Source organism: Chenopodium album, chromosome 17 (assembly GCF_948465745.1).
Source record: "Chenopodium album chromosome 17, dcCheAlbu1.1, whole genome shotgun sequence".
NCBI classification, from domain to species: Eukaryota; Viridiplantae; Streptophyta; class Magnoliopsida; order Caryophyllales; family Amaranthaceae; genus Chenopodium; species Chenopodium album.
The window spans coordinates 49,073,227-49,092,248 of record NC_137850.1 but is presented as its reverse complement, the minus strand read 5'-3'; the positions used below and the strand labels follow the sequence as shown (position 1 = coordinate 49,092,248).

At 34.7% G+C, this 19,022-nt stretch overlaps 3 protein-coding genes across 3 annotated transcripts; 1 reads left to right on the top strand and 2 right to left on the bottom strand.

Annotated features, from left to right (window-relative positions):
- Nucleotides 1-2,681: 2,681 nt before the first annotated feature.
- Nucleotides 2,682-5,041, bottom strand: LOC145590063 (annexin D5-like). The gene is made up of 6 exons (XM_081646799.1): nucleotides 4,731-5,041; nucleotides 4,308-4,453; nucleotides 3,822-4,034; nucleotides 3,497-3,712; nucleotides 3,309-3,398; nucleotides 2,682-3,112 (listed from the first exon to the last, which is right to left on the bottom strand). Exons 1-6 carry the CDS (start codon nucleotides 4,780-4,782, stop codon nucleotides 2,909-2,911), a joined length of 921 nt encoding a protein of 306 aa, XP_081502925.1. The 5' UTR covers nucleotides 4,783-5,041; the 3' UTR covers nucleotides 2,682-2,908.
- Nucleotides 5,042-5,175: 134 nt separating this feature from the next.
- On the bottom strand, nucleotides 5,176-8,429 carry LOC145590062 (annexin D5-like). The gene is made up of 6 exons (XM_081646798.1): nucleotides 8,274-8,429; nucleotides 7,256-7,401; nucleotides 6,716-6,928; nucleotides 6,418-6,633; nucleotides 6,249-6,338; nucleotides 5,176-5,534 (listed from the first exon to the last, which is right to left on the bottom strand). Exons 1-6 carry the CDS (start codon nucleotides 8,347-8,349, stop codon nucleotides 5,337-5,339), a joined length of 939 nt encoding a protein of 312 aa, XP_081502924.1. The 5' UTR covers nucleotides 8,350-8,429; the 3' UTR covers nucleotides 5,176-5,336.
- Nucleotides 8,430-11,262: 2,833 nt separating this feature from the next.
- Nucleotides 11,263-18,456, top strand: LOC145590061 (uncharacterized). Its single transcript, XM_081646797.1, has 8 exons — nucleotides 11,263-11,693; nucleotides 11,809-11,899; nucleotides 12,483-12,550; nucleotides 14,558-14,656; nucleotides 14,861-14,917; nucleotides 15,239-15,307; nucleotides 16,848-16,910; nucleotides 17,006-18,456. The coding sequence occupies exons 1-8, from the start codon at nucleotides 11,463-11,465 to the stop codon at nucleotides 18,194-18,196; spliced, it is 1,869 nt and encodes a 622-aa protein (XP_081502923.1). The 5' UTR covers nucleotides 11,263-11,462; the 3' UTR covers nucleotides 18,197-18,456.
- Nucleotides 18,457-19,022: the final 566 nt, after the last annotated feature.

Genomic DNA, 19,022 nt, shown 5'->3' with positions numbered 1-19,022 from the left:
AACATGAGTTATCAATAATCATCACAATAACTTTTGTCTTAGTAGTCAATGTGAATCATTCTAAACCACTCTATTTAATTTTAAAACAAATTAAAATAAAACCCTTAATAAGAAGGAATAAGGATAAAAATGCTAGTGGTTTCAATTCCTAGAGGCTTAAGCTGCTTAACCCACCTTTATCATTTAAATGTATAAGTTTTATCTCATCTATTTCATGTTCTTAATAAGTTAAAATCTTACATCCACTTTAGAAGTAAGTGATAAGAGATTTTATCAATTAAGCCACTAAATAATATCATCAAGTTAAAATTTTTATGATTGTATGTGTAATAATGTAATTAGCTAGACTAATTAATATTATATAAAAATCTTAATCGATCCTATACTCTCCTATAGGGAATAGGGTATAGGGTAACAAGTAGCTAAGCTAATTAATTAATTAGAGGGACAATGAAGCATGTGGGTTGTTTTCTGCCTTGGACTTTAGGGTAGTAGACAGATAATTGCCACTCGTGCAATTTTCCTTCATCACATCAAAATCTCATCTGGGATTGGGAAATGGACTTATTACTCAATGATTGGGATAATAAGGATAAAAATCATTAATATCTTAGACCTACATAGTTAACTACATGCATTTACTATACTAACTATTTGAACATACTTTTAACATCTTTAGCATATCTTATCCTTGAGATTCGAAGGACATTCACAATTTCATATGAACATGGATTCTTTTTATCACCCATTGCATCAACTAGTCAAGTACATCAAAAACTATATCAAGAATCGCCGTAGCCATTATTATTGCTGATGGATCGCTCGTGTGTACATTGTAGTGGTGTATGAGGTGATCACGTCGACATCAAGTTATTGTTTAAGATTTATTAAACTTTCTATTGCTACTCTTGAATAGTAGTAGATAGAACATATCACCTACACGTACAAGTATTTATCAACCACTGCAAAAAAACATATATATCTATGTGTTAATCCGCTATAATAATACATTGTATTGCATTACTAGCTTCATTTATAATAGTACTTGTTACTCCTTAACCTGCTAAGCTTGGTAAACAAAAAGAGTAACTATATTTTTATATATACAAAAAGAGAGACTTGGATGAGTTCATCTGATCGATCTAGATAAGAGCGCAAGATAATGTAATGAATTGTAAGGTGTGGTAATAACAAAAAATTGTCATTAGCTTGGTGTGTCTATTTTCTCTTAGAGAGGTAATTAGTACCTAATCATGCAAATACTAATCAAATGTGATTGTCAACCGTACTAGGCATGCAATGAGACATCAATTCTCTGAAATAATAGTACAAAATGGTCCAAACAAGACAAATTAATGAACATAATTCGTTTTCTATTCATGTGGTTCCCTATTTTTCTAGTTGCCCCTACCATTCTCCTTATCAACACCTTTCGCTACTATAAAATCTTAGCTATATAGTTGCTTGAATCAACTTTCTTCACTAAATTGAGTGATTAACTGATTTTACATTATTACTAGTACTAGAACTAAAGTTATGATACAATATCTAATCCATAGTACTAGAACTACTCAATCATATTTAACAAATAGCAAAATATCTAAATTATTAATTAATAATTCTAATTATACCCTTACATTTGACAACAAATACAGTAGTAATTGACAACAAAAGAGTGCAATAGTACATTATTGTATGCACATTTAAACTCATTGATGAACTCAAGGAATGAAGGAATCCAAACAAGTAAGGTATCACAAAATATTTAGTTTCTCATAATTTGATTTCACACCCTCATTATAATTCGTATGAGTATTTATTTTATTTTTAAGTGTATATAATGCCGCAAAAGCTATAACATAGATAAACATATTAAATATCGATTGCCCTCATACATTAATATGTCCTAAAGTCCTAATACATGCATAGGCAACTTAAAAACTAAAGGAAGGTTCCCTTCCAATTTGGAGCTAGAATTTGCAAGATGATCCAAAAATTTAGTCAAAACAAGAAATTAAATAATGATAAGTTTGATATCTGTCATCCCACAAGAGTAATTCGATAAGATATCATTTTTTATTTATTTTGTCAATTTTAAATGGTCATTAATAAATATATTTATTCTGTAAATTATTAATTTTGGTAAAGGCATTGGACTTTTTTATTGACTTGAATCTTAGATCCGAATTATCACCAGTCACCACCCCCTTTAAATACTTAACATTATGATTATTGCCTTAGTTCTAATTTACATTGGACTTTAAATACTTAGCATTGGACTTTATTATTGACTTAGGGCTCGTTCACATTTACTTAATTTCAGTTCAGTTCAGTTCAATTCAGCTTCAATCAGTTCAGTTCAGTTCCAATCAGTTCAGCTTTTAATTTCCTTCTCTCATAAAATATTCATTTCAGCTCAGCTCAATTTAGTTCAGTTCAGCTCCAATCAGTTCAGTTCAATTCTATTCAGCTACAATCAGTTCAGTTCACTTCAGTAAATGTGAACAGACCCTTAGTTCTAATTTTTGCTTGTTTATTTATGTTCTTCCCCCCTAAATAAAAATACTTAACATTATGATTATAAATCTAACTTTATGTTTCTTGTAATCTTATGATCTTATCTACTCTGTATATACGAAGTACTCTGTATATATTCAGAGACATTACTGGGACAACGGTCGTGTTGAAGAAGGAAATTTGACATTAAATAAGTAACAAAAGATTTAAGAGTGCTACATGTTTTATCGTCAAGCTTGAAATTCAAAAATGGCTCAATTTGCTTAAACAATACTCGTATAAGACTAAAAATTTCAATAGTCAATAAGCTGAATGGAAGTAGTTTTACAGCATATGCTTTTGTGAATAAGCTTAATGCGCGCTATACAGGCACGCGTGCACACATGTATCCTCAATGCATTGGACCCAGGAGAGCAAGAAGAAAACTTCTGTAATCGCCTGATATTTCTGAGTGGACTGCATCAACCAGTGACTTCTTATACTTCTTCTCATACTCGGCCTTTATGTACTGCATATCAAGCTCCACCCTTGTTACGATAACCCTGATGAGTGTTGTGTCATCAGTTCCCAAGCCCTTCATTGCTTCTCGTAGTACCTGTATTGCAGCAAGGGTGATCATAATAAGTTGGGATAGTAATCATTTGTAACGTTAAACATTTCCCAATCAAAATTTGTAATATGATTATACTTCGAATTAAACATTTTAAAATCAAATCGATACAAGTAGAGACTTCATCTTGGCTAGGGACAAACAAAAAGAATACTCCATAGTATTAGCTAATTTAAGTTACCTTCGCAAAGTATTTTGCTGGGTTTTCTGCACATCTTAGAATTGTCAAAAGAGCGTATGCAAAAAACCCGGATGTTTCTTTCTTTATAGCCTGCAAGAGCAACGAAAAACTCTCAAATGAGACGGGTGAATGGTAAGACAGGGATCCTTTATATTAACATAGAGATGCATAGAAAAGAAAAAATGTACCTTTCTAATGGAATGTCCATACATACTATTGTAGGCTGAATCTGCAGCAGCTAATTGTGCCCTGCTTCTCTCACTAAAAATCTTAATGAACATGTCCTCATCAGTTCCCAGTTTCTTCTCCCCGGCTTTATAGAGGGTCGTTGCATCGTTATCAGCAAGCATTCTATCAACTTCGAAACCTTCATAACGCTGTACACTTACATATGCTAGCAAAAGCTGCAGCAGAAATGATACTTTGCCTCATCAGCTTCAAAAAAAATTATGACTAGGACTCGCATCATAAGGTATTGAAAAGCACCGGCACAATAAAGAAGAGACATGGTACCTTCTGGTGATCTCCAGAGGTATAATATTTTAGATCATGCTCTAGGTTGACCCCATACTCTGCATTGTAGGTCTGCTTGAAGATCTGTATTTGGGAAGGTGTACGAGAACAAATAACTTCAGTGGCACCTCTGAGATCATCTGCAACCAATGCCTCCCTCACACTAACAGCATCGCGTGTTGCTGGATCTTCCATCCAGAGCAAAACTGCATCCTGAAAACATGACATGAATGTTACAGTTACTCCGTATTAGACTTCTTTTACAACCGGTGAAGCTGAGAATAGAAAAGAGGGCTGGGGAGAGGAAGAGCAAATCGCCACAAGCAGTCATTTGATCGCTCAATTCAACTAACTGTTCGTATCAAAAAATGAATATTGGAAAGGAAATGGACTAAACACGGGCAAGGAAAATGGACATAAAATTCAGCTATAAGTATTATGTAAAAGTCTAAAATTCAGAAGAGCAAATCGTGAGTGACATAATACCTCTAGTTCACCACTAAGTTCCTTAGACAACCGATGGAGAAGCTCTTCAGAGTACAAAGGTTCATATTCCTGCTTAATAGCTGCTCGCTGTGAAGCATCACGATGAGCAAGAATATCAATCACTGCTGAAGTATCACAACCAAATCCTGGGGGGAAGGGTACTCAAGATAAGAGTCAGATTTCTTTAAGTTAAAATGACAGTCATATGAGATTCTGAGATCCTGCTGAAGCAAAGTTTACAGTTAAAGATTCACAGAGTTCAGGCGCTGATATGAAAATTCTAACGCATACAATTCAGGCACTGATAACTGATAAGACATTGTTCTTGAACAATTGAGTACAATCAGTGGGATAAAAACACTGTAAATCAGTGGAAACAGTAAAACGATTGAATAATACTTCGTAAGAAAGATTGTTGATTACCTTTGAAAGCCTTGTAAAGTTTAGCAACATCATCACGAGTAGAAACCAGCATTATAGGAACACTCAGACTTGCATTTTCGTCCCTAACTACAATTTTCTCAGGGATTGAATTACAAAAGCAAATTTCAATGTTCAAATATATTTTTTTGGGTGCAATTTTAATGTTCAAATATGGCTTAATTTTATAGTAAGAGTTCAAATCAGGTTGAGTATAAGTCAGATTTTTCAACACACAAATAGATTAAGACTTTAGACTCATGATGGGAGAATTTCAACTATGAAGACGATGCCACAAATATTCTGAAATCAACTAGGTTTATGAAACCTATGTTAGTTTTCATTCAATAATTGATAGCATACTTTTCTCCAGAGCACATTTTTTTAATGATTGAAATATACATATTAATCGCAATGAAATGTCCAAGATGCTGAATTAACTCAATAATTCAAAGAAACTCGGATAATCTTCACTTATATCACATAGCCAACCTAATTAATGCTGAATAAAGTCTTCAATTCACACAATAATAAGTTCAATGTTGACAATTCTCTAACATAACATACATACATCCAAACACCCACACCTCCACGCACACATCCTCAATATTATGGACCGAGGAGAGCAAGAAGAAATTTCCTGTAATTGCCAGAAGTTTCCGAGTGAACTGCATCAACCAATGACTTCTTATACTTCTTCTGGTACTCGGCTTTGATGTACTGCATATCAATCTCCACCCTTGTCACAATAACCCTGATGAGTGTTGTGTCATCAGTTCCCATACCCTTCATCGCTTTTCGTAGTACCTGCAATGGAACAAGGGAGGTCATTAGTTAAAAGCATTATTTATTTTACATATCATGACAGGAGAAAGTAAAAAACAAAAACTATCATGAACCACCATAAGGACAGAAACTAATAAAAAGTTCAAGCAGAAGGCCCCTATAGTTAACCAAGCAGGCAAGCAGAACTACATGAATGGGGTGCAATTATACAGCAGAGAAAAAATCACTCGATTTAAGTATCCAATTGCTAGAACAATTAAATAAAAGAGCAAATTGCAGAAAAAATAATACCACCCCCATGCTTCTCACAAAAGACCACTTATTACTTCATCCCATTATTAGGATGCACATAGTTTGAAAGATGGAAAGCTAAAGTGGTATAAGGTTTTTTATTTTTTTCAAAAATAAATTTAACACACACACAGATTGCAGACCCTTGAATCCGTTTAATCAATGTAAGAGAATTCAATACAGAATAAGCGTGACTTAACAACTGCAAATACTCCAGAATTTCCATTGTAAATTTTACACAACATACAACAAATCATATGTGTTTCATATATGTATAACCATCCAAACAGAATTAGTCAACATAAGTCTGTTGGCGGTCAGTTTTAAAACTATAATCCAAATGTCCATTCAGTGAACTAGTAAAGCATTATTCATTCAAGAGCTGATTTCATGGTGAACTAGGAAAAGAAAGAAATAACTGATCATGAAATATTCAAGAGTCACCTTTGCAAAGTACTTTGCTGGATTTTCCGCACATCTTACAATTGTCAAAAGAGCATATGCAAAAACCCCTGACGTTTCTTTCTTTATAGCCTGCACAAAAAAATGCAAAAAAATAATTAGTTGAGCATCTCAAAATTTTGCACAAAAAAATCAAACAAAAAATTAATACCTTCTCAAGATTGTGACCATGCATTCTATTATAGGCTAAATCAGTAGCAGCTAGCTGTGCTCTGCTTCTCTCACTAAATATTCTTATGAACATGTCCTCATCAGTTCCTAGTCTTTTCTCCCCAGCTCTATAGAGAGTCTTTGCATCGTTCTCAGCCATCATTGCATCTACTTCATAACCTTCATAACGCTGTATGGATATATATGCCAGCAAAAGCTGCAACAACAGTTGGTAATACATCTTGTCAGATCACAAGGTATTGGAATTCGCCATTTTGACAAAGTAAAAAAAATGTTACCTTCTTGTGGTCTCCGGAGGTATGCTTTTCTAGATCATGCTCTAGGTAGGTCCCAAATTTTGCATGGTAGATCTGCTTGAAGGTTTGTATCTGGGAAGGTGTACGAGAACATATAACTTCAGTGGCACCCCTCAGGTCATTTGCAGTCAGTGCCTGCCTCAAAACAACAGCATCACGCGATGCTGGATCTTGCATCCAGAGCAATACTGCATTCTGAACACACAGCATGCAGGTTACAATTGTTTGCCATTTCCATTCACAAAAGGTGAAGCTTAGATAGAGGGTGAGGAAGACCAAAGAGGGAGGGGGGAGGACAATTCCATGGATCTATTAAAGCTATTCAACGTATGGAAACATTAGCTATGGTAAGAACGCCAATCAAGTTACATGCATGCCGCATGGAAACTCAGTTAGATATGATTAATATATCAATGCAATCTAGTGGCTGTAACTTTGTAAAAGTAAATAATGGAGTTGAGCATATGAATAATTTAGAAATGTTAAAGAAAGAAAACCATGCCTACTCTTGGCATCTCATACCTCAAGTTTACCACTGAGCTCCTTAGACAAACGATGCAGAATATCTTCAGAATACAAAGCTCTGTATTCCTGCATGATAAATCCACGCTGTGTAGCATCACGATGAGCAAGAATGTTGATCACCGTTGCAGTGTCACAACCAAAACCTTGAAGAAAAAGTATTCAAGATAAGAAAAGGCTATAAGATCCTGCTACAACAAAACATAAATAGCTATTGTTGCACATCATCCATAAGTCCATAACTTAGTATTTTCTCATGACAATTGAATGCAATGAAAATTCCAACATACAACGCCAAAAGCATAGACAAGCGTAAATGCTGACTCGATATCTTGAGACAAGATTCAAAAAGGATCAAAGCTAATTTTCTACATAATTAAGAAACAAATGATCTTATTTCCATTTTGAGGCTTTAAACAAAAGAATTTCCCATTTTTTGCCACTAAACAAAAGAATCCAAGAACCTTATTGGGAAATTTAATCTACCTTTCCATCACCATATCTCATCCTACAACAATTCTTAAAACTTTCCATTAGCAAACACACTTTGATACTCATTAGCAAGACGTCGATAACAGCCAGAACTCCTTACATTCCAGACAAGAACTTACTGAGGCAAAGAGGTTTTTGATCAAGAATCAAACAAAGTGTACACGAATGAGGATTACTGTATTTCATCTAACTTAATCTTTGATCTCAAAATCAAAGTTAAGCTATCAATCAACACTTTGATCACAACACTAAGTTCAACAATTGCATAATTCTGTAAAACATTTCATACATTCACATAATACCAAATAAAATAGCCCTAATTCACACAAAACACTAAATCCTTCAAATGAAAAACAGAAATTACAAAGAAAATAACGCAAATGTATCATAAAACCCTAACTATCATACATATTACAATTTCAAGAAAATTTAATCAATAATTCAGTCGAAACAGTAAAACGAAATGATTAATTGTCAAACTGAAAAAAAAGGAGTCAAAGGAGAGAGAAAGAGAGAGATTAATTACCTTTGAAGGCCTTGTGAAGTTGAACGACGTCGTCGCGAGGAGAAAGCGGGACTGGAGGAATATTAACAGTGGACATCTTCGTCTTCTCCGAAGTTCTTTCTCTCTCCTATTTGCGTTTTCTGTTTGTGAATAATGCAGAGAGATATGATTGCGATGAATTAAAAAATAAATTTATATTCCGTATTTCAACTGTGACATGAATTAACAACACGTAAGTAATTTGGTGTCTTTTAGCGAAAAAATAGGGGATAAATCTCTTTTTTCAGGTGGTGAACAACACGTATCTCTTTTTTTTTATAGACGTTATAGTTTTTTTTTTTTTTTTTTTTTTTTTTTTTTTTTTTTTTTTTGAGGGAACGTTATACATTATCGAACTTATTAATAAGTTGTTAAAAGTTTAATGTGTCATGTGGCATGTTATTGATAGCCAATTGAAATCTATTAACTATTACTAAAACAGAAGATGTTGACATCATCATTGCCCACGTGTTGCTTTTTTAATATAAATTTTTCCATCTAAATGCAATGATGATGTCATTTTTTTATTTTTTTTGTAGAGCTATCATATTTAACATTTTTAAAATTTAAATATTACCTTACAACTAAAACCTATCAATATTGAACTATGAATTAGACGATGTTGAACAAATACTATATAATAATTTTGATGAAAATAAGATTTTAAATTACAAAATATACGTAATTCTTATTTATATTCATGTTTAATAGCGATTTATTTTTAAAATGTACAAATTTAAAATAGGTTTTACATAAAGTCATAAAACGTGCATCGCACATCGCACGGGTTCTAACCTAGTAAAAAAAAAAGTTTACTTTTTAACTAAGGTTTTTTTTTATTTTTGTTTGAAGAAACTTGTAAACTAATGCTTTTCTAAAATTCAATAAGATAGGATATAAGAGTAAATAAGTATCTCTATTTCATATGATTTGCAACGATTTGACATAAAGTAGAGAGGAAAAGTATCTAATTATTGCAAATAATATGAGATCGTAAATTAGATAAAAAAAATTAATATAATCTCTTAAGTACTTTATTTTAAAACACACAAAAATAAAAAGAAAAGATTAGACTAATGATATACTTTGTATTATAAGATAAATGAAATTCAACTAAAAATGATACGAAATACAACCTAATTGATTTGTTGTACTTACTGAAAATATATATATGATTCATTGTAAACGGTGGAGCAGGGGAAAGAGAAATGGATGGATGAATACTTTTTATTAGAAAAGTAAGGGGACAATGAAAATAATATAATATGAGGAGAATGCTCTTATAGTCTTACTATAAATGCTTAGATGAAGTGCTAAAAGAGATTTTCTAATTTCATTAAGGTTTTGAATTTGAGACTTGTGAATACAACAATGCTTATTGCGAAAATTTTTCTCCGAATTGAAATCTAATTTGACTCAAATTCAGACTAGTCAGAATATAATAAGCTCTAGATTACCAGGTATGCATGTATTTAAAATGGGACAACACAATTTTATTATTATTATTATTATTATTATTTTTACACAGGAGAGAGACAAATTGAAAAAAAAAAGTAAAAAAAAATATTGAGGGTAATTATGTATTTTCATGCTAGTAGTTGGGGGTACGATCGTCTATATGCGATATCACATGGAACGGATGGGTTAATAGAGTTTTGTTGGCGATGTTAGCATAGTAACTCCCTTTAAGTCCTCTTTTGTCCCCATTTACTCCAACCTTTGTAGAATCTTCTTTGATGCTCCTCCTCTCTTTGCTCTTCCTCCTATTCTCATCCTTTGTTGAACTTATATTTATGGAACCGTAGATATACAAGGTCGTTGGTGGTTGCATGTAATGTTAGGCAGCTGTTGGCAGTGTTTTCCGAGCACGGTAGTTGAAATTTATGTAGCAAATGGTCTTTTTTATTTTCCGTGAATAACATTGTGAATTCGAAGAGCATCTTTAATGGAGTTTTAGAAGCTCAAGGGCTACTTCAATGGAGGAACATTACACCTTACCCTTAGGGGATGATCATACCCCTTTTTTTCTTCCTTTTGTCTTAAGGTTTTCGTTTAATTCGGTGGACATGTTGGTGGGAATGGCGGCGGCGGTTAGGGGTGGATGAGGATGAAAGCTCGAGCTTCTTTAATATAGTTAATTGAATTGGATCAAATGATCCTTAAGTTAAAGAGACCTTACATGTGGGGAGGAGTGTTAAAAATATATCCTATCAAATAACACATGTAAGTATTCTACGTTGGTTGAAGAAGAGAGAGTTAAGCACTTTATAAGTTTATAAGGCTAAAGGGCTACTCTTCCTATTGTCATATGATTTTGAGATAGAACCTTCTTTGGTCTTATGAAGTGGACTACCTTTATTGATTGCGGGTGCAGCCCAGACCCATATTTTAATATGGGATCAGAGCCAGAGCCAAGGTTTTGAGACCTTTAATGGCTTCAATATATTGTCAGGTCCATGGTTTGGAACTTTTAATGACATTAAGTATTATGGGCCATATTGGTTTGGTCTTGTGAAGTGGGCTCTCCCTCTTGATTGCGGGTGCGTCCCAGACCCGTATTTTAACAGTTTGTTATGACAAGAGGAGGAGGAAGAAGAAGATTAGCATGTTGATTTCAACTAGTTAGTTCTACAAATGGTGACCAAAGCTAATGACGCGTCGACGTTAATGACTACTTCTTGCACCATTACACCACGTCGAGTGACAAAATACTTCACACATCTCACTTGAAATCACAATAAACAAGTGTAAATAATAAAATATGTATAAAATATTTTTTCAATGCAAATAATAACAAATTTGTTATTTAAGATGCACCCTATGTTTACCATTATTATGAAAAATTGGGCTTGCTTCTTTGACAAATAAATTACATCAGCAAAAAATTTCAATTGTTTCCATCATGTTAACAATTTACACGCTAAAATTCACACCCCACACTTGTAAATTAGGACTTCTCCAAATTTTGCACAAGTAGTAGAATTTAGGGCTTAAAATCTTTCTTGCTACAATAGTTGCTTCTTTCTAGTTTCTTGTCTTTACACCTTTTTTCGGTGCCAATTCTTAAACCTTGCCCCAATAAGCTGCGAGCTCAAGAACACATTTTAATGCAGCAAATTATCTTTTAAAATTGCCCCATTTTTCGATCATTTAGCTGAAAATTAATCGAAAATGTCGGCGATTTTCTGTCGAATCAAAGAGACGAAGTTGAACAAATTCATCCACCAATTCAGAAGATATCATTTCCAGATTCCTGCACCTCAGTTCGTCAATCAAACAGCAGCTTCGCTAAGATTATCGGATTATTATTTTCTATCAAATTCTTCGAAAACTAGCCCTAATTTTCAACGTCGGGATGAATTATTCAACTCTAGGGTTCGGTTCTACGCTGCCCCAGTTCAGGTTAATTTCGTGATTCAATTTCGGTTAGTTTTCTGGAAAAATTTTCAGTATTCTCTTTGAGAATTTGGGTTTATTGTGAAATTAATTAATGGTTGTTGAATTTGTATGTTGTTAGATTAAGAAGAAGGAGGAAGTGACTACTCCTAGTCGACCGCGGCTTAATGAAGAGATTAAAGCGGATATTTTAAGGGTTGTTACTGATGAAGGTATCATGATTTGGGTGCTTAATTATTCTTAAGATTGTAAGACTGAATCAAAATGTATAAGTGCATTGTTTGTTTGATTAGATTTTGAAGATTTTGGTCAATTAAATTATATTGGATTGCTTTCTACATTGTATAACTGTATAATGTGCTGATGTTTAAGCTTTGAGGGTTTCGCAAGGATCGTCATGTTTCATATGTGAGTGATAGTGTATTTATGTGGATGCTATGGAAGGAAGTTTTTGCTGATTTTGTCCCAAAAAATAATGTTTGATGTTAACTCATGTAGAATGATTGTTGCTTTTCTGATACATAGTAGCATGCTTGTATTCTTTCCAATTACCCTTGTTTGCCTATTGCCCTAAGCTCCTAACATCTTTGTATTGCACGTAATTCGTATGTGATAACTGATATTGGACTATTGGTCACCTATTGCCTTCATCTGTCATGAAAACACAAAAAGAATTTACCTTAAACATTGTCATGTTATTGGGTGAGGAGAGTGAAATTAGAATTTTTTTAAAGGAAACACAGAAAGTAATCCAAAGGGGTTTTGGTGGTTGAGATTTCTTGTGCATGCTTGCAGGACATAATATTATCTCAAGACAGGAAGCTCTGAAGCGTGCAAAAAGTCTCAAGCTTGATCTAGTTGAGGTAAATATTCTTAGTATTGCTTCTACAAAATTACGAGGGAGAAGTAATATGATTTTTAAGCTCTAAGAAAGTCTATAACATGTTTCGTGGCAAGTATTGTTGACTACCTATATGTTTTCAGTGGGTTCCCCCCCCCCCCCCTTTAATTATAAATTTTTTAATTTTTTTATATTTATAAATTTTTTAATTAACTTTTCCTGTTTATGTTTTGACTTGAAAGTTGAAAGAAGTTTGCTATCTAAATGCAAATTCATGCTTCAAAAGTCACATACTTAGCTTTAGCTTCATCATCATAGGAGCACCGATATATCCGGAGATGAAAGCCATAAATTGTTCAAATTGTTGTAATGATATTAAAGTGGTCATGGCCTCCAAAAGTTCTTTTGTATTTCCCAAAGTGAAAAAGATAGGGTTTTTTCCCCCTTATTATGATCATCACCCTAAGGTCCCACTTATCTTATAGACTCTGCATTATTGTCTCTCTTGGATCCAGTGTTAAACTGTTGATCAGTCTACATCATTGATCCTTCCTGTCTTTCAGGTATCATTTAGCTAAGAACCATTTTTTCTCTCTTTATCTCTCATTTCCATGGCTAAGTTACTGTTTTGACATGTGATGATCCATCCTCGGTACCTTGCAGCCTTGCAGGACTGTAAGTGACAAATCAATTCCCTTGAAGTATCTAGCCCTTGTTGTTCTTGCTTAATACTAAGGTGATTGGACACTAGAATTTTATTGACCAGAATTTAGAACTGCATGGTCTGGCGGCTGTCTCTATGCTTGTTTGGTGGTTGATTAAAGCTTAGCTCACTTCAATTTTATGGTTGAACTGTTAAAAGATTGACTTAGCGTTTTTGTATCTTTATACATGTTTAGACCATAGGTAAACCTAATCAATGTCATTCTTCTTTTCTTCGCTCTATTCTCATATGTGTTTCTCTTGCTGGACCTCAAAGCAAAGGTACCCAAACACTTTGAAGTCACACTAATGCACACCTTCCATTAGAGAAGCACTCTGCCCCCCCTGATCCTTGATAATTTATAAGATGTTGGTTTAATGGCCTATTATTTTGCAACTTGTCTCTGGGTGTAAGTTTTCGACTAATCTAGTTGGCGGAAAATTGGTAAATTAATTTGTGGATAATGATGTACCCGGCCTTTGATTGTTTGTCTCCAAGCTTCCGTATACCTTGCATTGCCTGCTGATTACTTACCATCTGATTACCTCTGCTTATTGCTTACCATTCAATTACTCCCTCCACCTCCACCCTCACTCCCACTCTGCTCAAGCAATTAGGAAAGAGCTTCAGTATCATCCTTGCAAGAGTTACAACCACCAAACATCTTTCGTTTTTAGCTGAATAATCATTGCTTACTGTACAGTGTGCACATCTCTTTGACGAAAAGCTTCCTCGAGTTCCTATCTAAGCCATCCAGCTCCTTATTTGACAATTTCTAGCCAGTTCTGTATGTTTGCATTCTTGGGTCACTGTGCCTTCTAGTATCATGGACAAGCAGCATTAAATGTCATTGTTCCCCACGATGATGCTGGAAGAGCATTAAAAGTTCCAATCTTCACTTGTCTGCAAGCTCCTAGTTTTCACCACCACCTTTTTTTCTGACTTGGTTGGAAAGAGTTAGGAAGGATATGAAGTATATGGATTTGCATGAGGATGAAACATTGGATCGTAAAGGATGGAGGAGGAAGATTTTTGTCGATGACTACATGGAATATCACTTTTGGTTCATTTAGTCGACCCCACTTATGAGATTAAGGCTTTGATTGATTGATTGAAGACCTTGATTTAGTCTTACTGAGATTTGATCATTAATTATTAATCATTATAGACCTTAATGGGGTTTTATATATTTATTTATTTATTTTATTTGGGAAGTTTAGTAATATTTTATTTTATTTATTCTATTTTATCAACTTGGTTGGTTCATTTTTCAATATTCTGATATTGCTGGTGTTATAAAGGTCTGATATGTTTGTGAGTTCACAGGTTGACCGATTAGCAAAGCCTCCTGTTTGCAAAATCATGGACTATAACCGGGAACGGTACAAGAAACAAGTTAGAGAAAAAGAGCGTGCTAAGATAAAGGTAGGAGATTCTTGTTGAAGGTGGTGTCCCTTTACCCCCCCTCCTCCGATTCTTTGTTTTAAATAAATTTATCCTAATTGTTTAATTCCTCTTCTTTATTATAAGAAACTCTGGTGCTGTATATTGTTTTGGACCTTGTTCAATTAATATTTTTTCTAGCAACCAGTGTTATAATATTTGAATGTGCGTGCTTTTCTTCTGCAGTCTGCTGGCAGTCTTAAGAGAGGAGGTTGCAAAGAAATCCGTGTTTCTGCAAAGTCTGTAAGTTTTTGCAATCAAGAAGATTGCTTTATGCTAAAGCACACCACCTGCAATTGCTGTGAATGTAACAACTTATCTGAAATCTGTCAATCATAATTTTCACTAATGTAGTATCTAATATTTCTGTATGCGGTAAAAGTGGCTTTGTTTAGATTTGAGACTTGTTTGTTGTGTTTAGTAGTTAAACATATTTTTCCTCTTAAGATTCTTTGTCACAATTTATCTGCGATTTTTTTTGAGCAATGTGCAATGCTGAAGGTTGACTGTTATGTTCTGATAGATTTGTTATTTGTAATCAGCTTCTTGATTTCCTTGCTCCAGGAATCGAAGGATGTTAAGATGAAAGCAGACACAATAAGGAGATTGATGGAACGTGGATACCGAGTAAAGGTAATTCTTACCTAAATTAGTATTTTTCTGTTTAAGTTAAAATGCTTGGCACCCCCCCCCCCCCAACACAGCCACACACACCAAAAAAAAAAAAAAAAAATATAGTGAGATTTTTTTTTTTGGAAAATTTGTTAAAAACCATCTTATAAAAGACAAATTTTGTTAAAAACCATCTTATAATTTTTTTTTTTTGTCAAAGCACACCTATTTAATTTTTTTTTTTTGTGAAGTCCCACCACTCCCCGGATTCCGACCTTTGACCTTATTTCCCGGCATTGACTTGCACAGTTGCACGTACAAGTCATGTGACCTCCCCTTTCTTATTTTTCCCCCCTTTTCCTTCCATTCTTTCCTTTGTCTGCTTCTCAATTCTCATCCCCTTTTCCTAATTGAAACTTCACTATTGAAGCTCAGATAACCAGCTCAGATCTTGCTCATGAAAATCGCATCAAAAGCAAACGGAGAAGCAATTTAGGCAAGTAATCCCACTTCTCCACCTTAATTCCAGAAGACAAAAATTGATGAAACTTAGATTCACACAAATCAATTGTTCTTTGAAGAGAAAGTAGTAATCTGGATTTCAATTGTTAAACATCAAGTACAAATTGGAGTTTACCAGCATCAGAAGTAGATAAATATTGGGATAGAGAAGAGCCATTTCGCTTGTTAGGGTTCCGGCGACGAGCAGAGGAGCAAAAAATTGGGATGACGGAGCTTTTGGGTTGCCATTGATGTTGTAGTTGAGGTTGGAGTATGGACTGAGAGGGAGGTTGGGGTAATGGCGGGGTGAGGTTGCGGAGTTTGCCGCCATTGGAGGTGGAGGAGAGAGAATGCGAAGGTCGGTTAGTTGTTGCAGTGGTGTGGGAAAGAGGTTAAAGGGAAAGAAAAGGGGGAGTTTAGTAGAGGTCAACGCCGGAAACTCAGTCAATGGTCGGAATCCGGGGATTGGTGGGACTTAACAAATTTTTTTTTAAAACAGGTGTGATTTGACAAAAAAAAAAATTATAAGATGGTTTTTAACAAAATCTGTTTTTTATAAGATGGTTTTTAACAAATTTTCCTTTTTTTTTTTTTTTTTTTTGATATATGTATAAATACTGTCTCTGTTCTTTTAAGTTGGTTATACATTTTTTCCTACATAAAGCTTACTACAATATTTCTTATTAAACTATATTTTTTTTTTTTTGTGAAATAAAGCTGGAAAAAAATTGCGGAAATTTGGAATAAGATATATAAAAACAAACTAGAGTCCAGCTTGCTAAGAAAAAGGCATAGTTGAACCAGAACTTTGCATAAACAGGAAGCTTTTGAGTCCAATGTGATGGCACATCAATATGTTGAAGTTTACCATAGGGTGTTGAAACACTCATGATTAGTTGAAACTTGAAATATATTCTTATAATATTACTGCATGAATGTGAAGTGCTTGGCTTTGCATTATTGATTTTTGATCAATTATTTTCCTGCAATTTTCTAATTGTGCAAACCTTGGCTTTATTTCACTGTCACTAATTGGTTATATTTCTTTGATCCCAATCAGTGCATGGCTACTGGTACTGAAGACCAAGATTTAACTGGAATTCTTTCTCAAATTTCTGCTTTGGTAGAGACCTTGTACTCTTTATTTTACCACTTTTCAGAGCTCTGGTTTACACCTGTTCTTGTTCTCCTGTTCTTATGCCTTCTGAAATGATGTAGATTGAAGATGATGCGTTTGTTGAAGAAAAAAGACCAGCATATTTAATAGTTAGGCATGTCAAATTTGGTGTGTCAAAGAAAGGGGGCAAGAAGTCTTCCGACAGTTCCAAGGACAAAACTGCTGCCAGTCCAGAGATCCATAATGCTGCTGCTACTTGCAGTGACAGTCCTGCTGATTTGGGAGAATTATCATCCTGTGAAGAATCTGATATGGACAATGTGGATAATGATGTAGAAGCACCCTTGCAATGTCAAGAACAGCCTGCATGGCCAGCTACTTCAGTTTCTAGTGCAGACCAAAATTTTGCTGAAATGTTTGACCTCAGCCATAATGTGAAAGGGACTACCAGCATTCAGGAGAAGCAAATCAGGTTTGACGGCAAAGCAGCAGCTGCTACATCCAATAATAATGCTGCAGGATTCGCTCCTCCTGGAGTGCCCAACTTTACTGGTCTAAATGTAAGGCCAGTCGCACAAGAAATTGAAAATAGGTACGCCGGAAGCGCAGCAAAGAGTTCTTCAGCTGTGAGGAATCCTACGACATTCCCTAATAGTGAAACTCAGCGCAAATCTCACCCTCATCCTCAACTCCACCCTAGTGCTCTTCCACCTAGAGGTCCCAGACAAGGTGGAGTTGAAGGTTCTCCATCTATGAATTTCTGTCTTCCTCCAGATGATATTCCTCAGCCAAGGAGCGAGTTTCAAAGTCAATCAAGTCAGCCTAATAGTAACTCATCGAGCTCCATGGGACACCCACAGCCACCTATTAGTACTGGTAGTCCTAGATCACAGTCAACAGGATTTGGTACATTTAGCAATACAAAGGTAGATGCACTTAAAAGCCCCAGACAAGGTGGACTTGAAGGTTCTCGACCCACAAATATCTATCTTCCTCCAGATGTGACTCAGCCTAGGGGTGAAATTCATAATCGATCAAGTCAACCTAATAGTAACTCATCGGGCAGCATTGGACACCAGCTGCCACCTATTAATACTGGCAGCCCTAGATCCCAGTCAATAGGTTTTGGTAAGTTTAGCAGTACAACGGGAGATGCTAACCCCAATATTGCTGACCCTTCAGATGTTACTAGAAATTCTGCTCCAGGTGGTTTGAAGCCACCTATACCAAGATCTGATGGATCTCAGAAATCAGAGTCTACTGATAAGAAATGGGGAATATTTAGTAAATAGAGCTCGGTTCTGTGTCAGGGAGTAATACACCAGTTGCAAGAAACAACCAATACGGAGTAGAATATTCATTCCAATTGGGATTAAGTTGGGATCATAAAATTCATATTTTTGTTTTAAATTTTTCCATGTAATAAACCCTTGTTCAGTTGGGTAATTTTTTCTACTAATACTAGTATTGTATAAGCACAATACTGCTGTAGGAATTTTTGTATTTTCTCTGCAGAGTTTGGTAACTTGTTCATGTTAATTTACTTTTTTTTAGAAGTGGTGGTAGTATGAATTATATGTGTTGTTGGTCACCAATTTTTGGTTAGGCTCTAGTGTGAGTTGTGTTTTTATTTTTTTGTTTTTTGGTTGGTAAGAAGAAGAGGGCCCTACCGGGCTGGAACCTCTCACAGGTCCTCTCGGCTCGGGTTAGCGGGCTAGACAATTTTGGAAGAGTGGGGGGAAGATAAGGGAACCTCTAGTGTGAGTTGTGTTGGGTTAACTGTTTCTATCCTAGTATGAATTATACATTTGGGAATGTACTAAGCCTCCAAAACAATAAAAATAGGTTTACCATTCCTCATTTTCATATGCTATCATGGTAACACTCAACAAATTGTTCCTATAAGGTTTTGTATCAAATGACAAGATGTCTCAAAAATACCTTTACATATTAACCCATTTTGCTTAATTTTTTTTTAAAAAAATATTATACGTGCACATCAAAACCCTAGAACACTCCAATTCAAAGATTTCCTTTACATATTAAGGCATATTGCTTAATTTATATACTACGTATTATACGTTCAAACTCAAACCCTCCAACTGATTGTGATTTGCG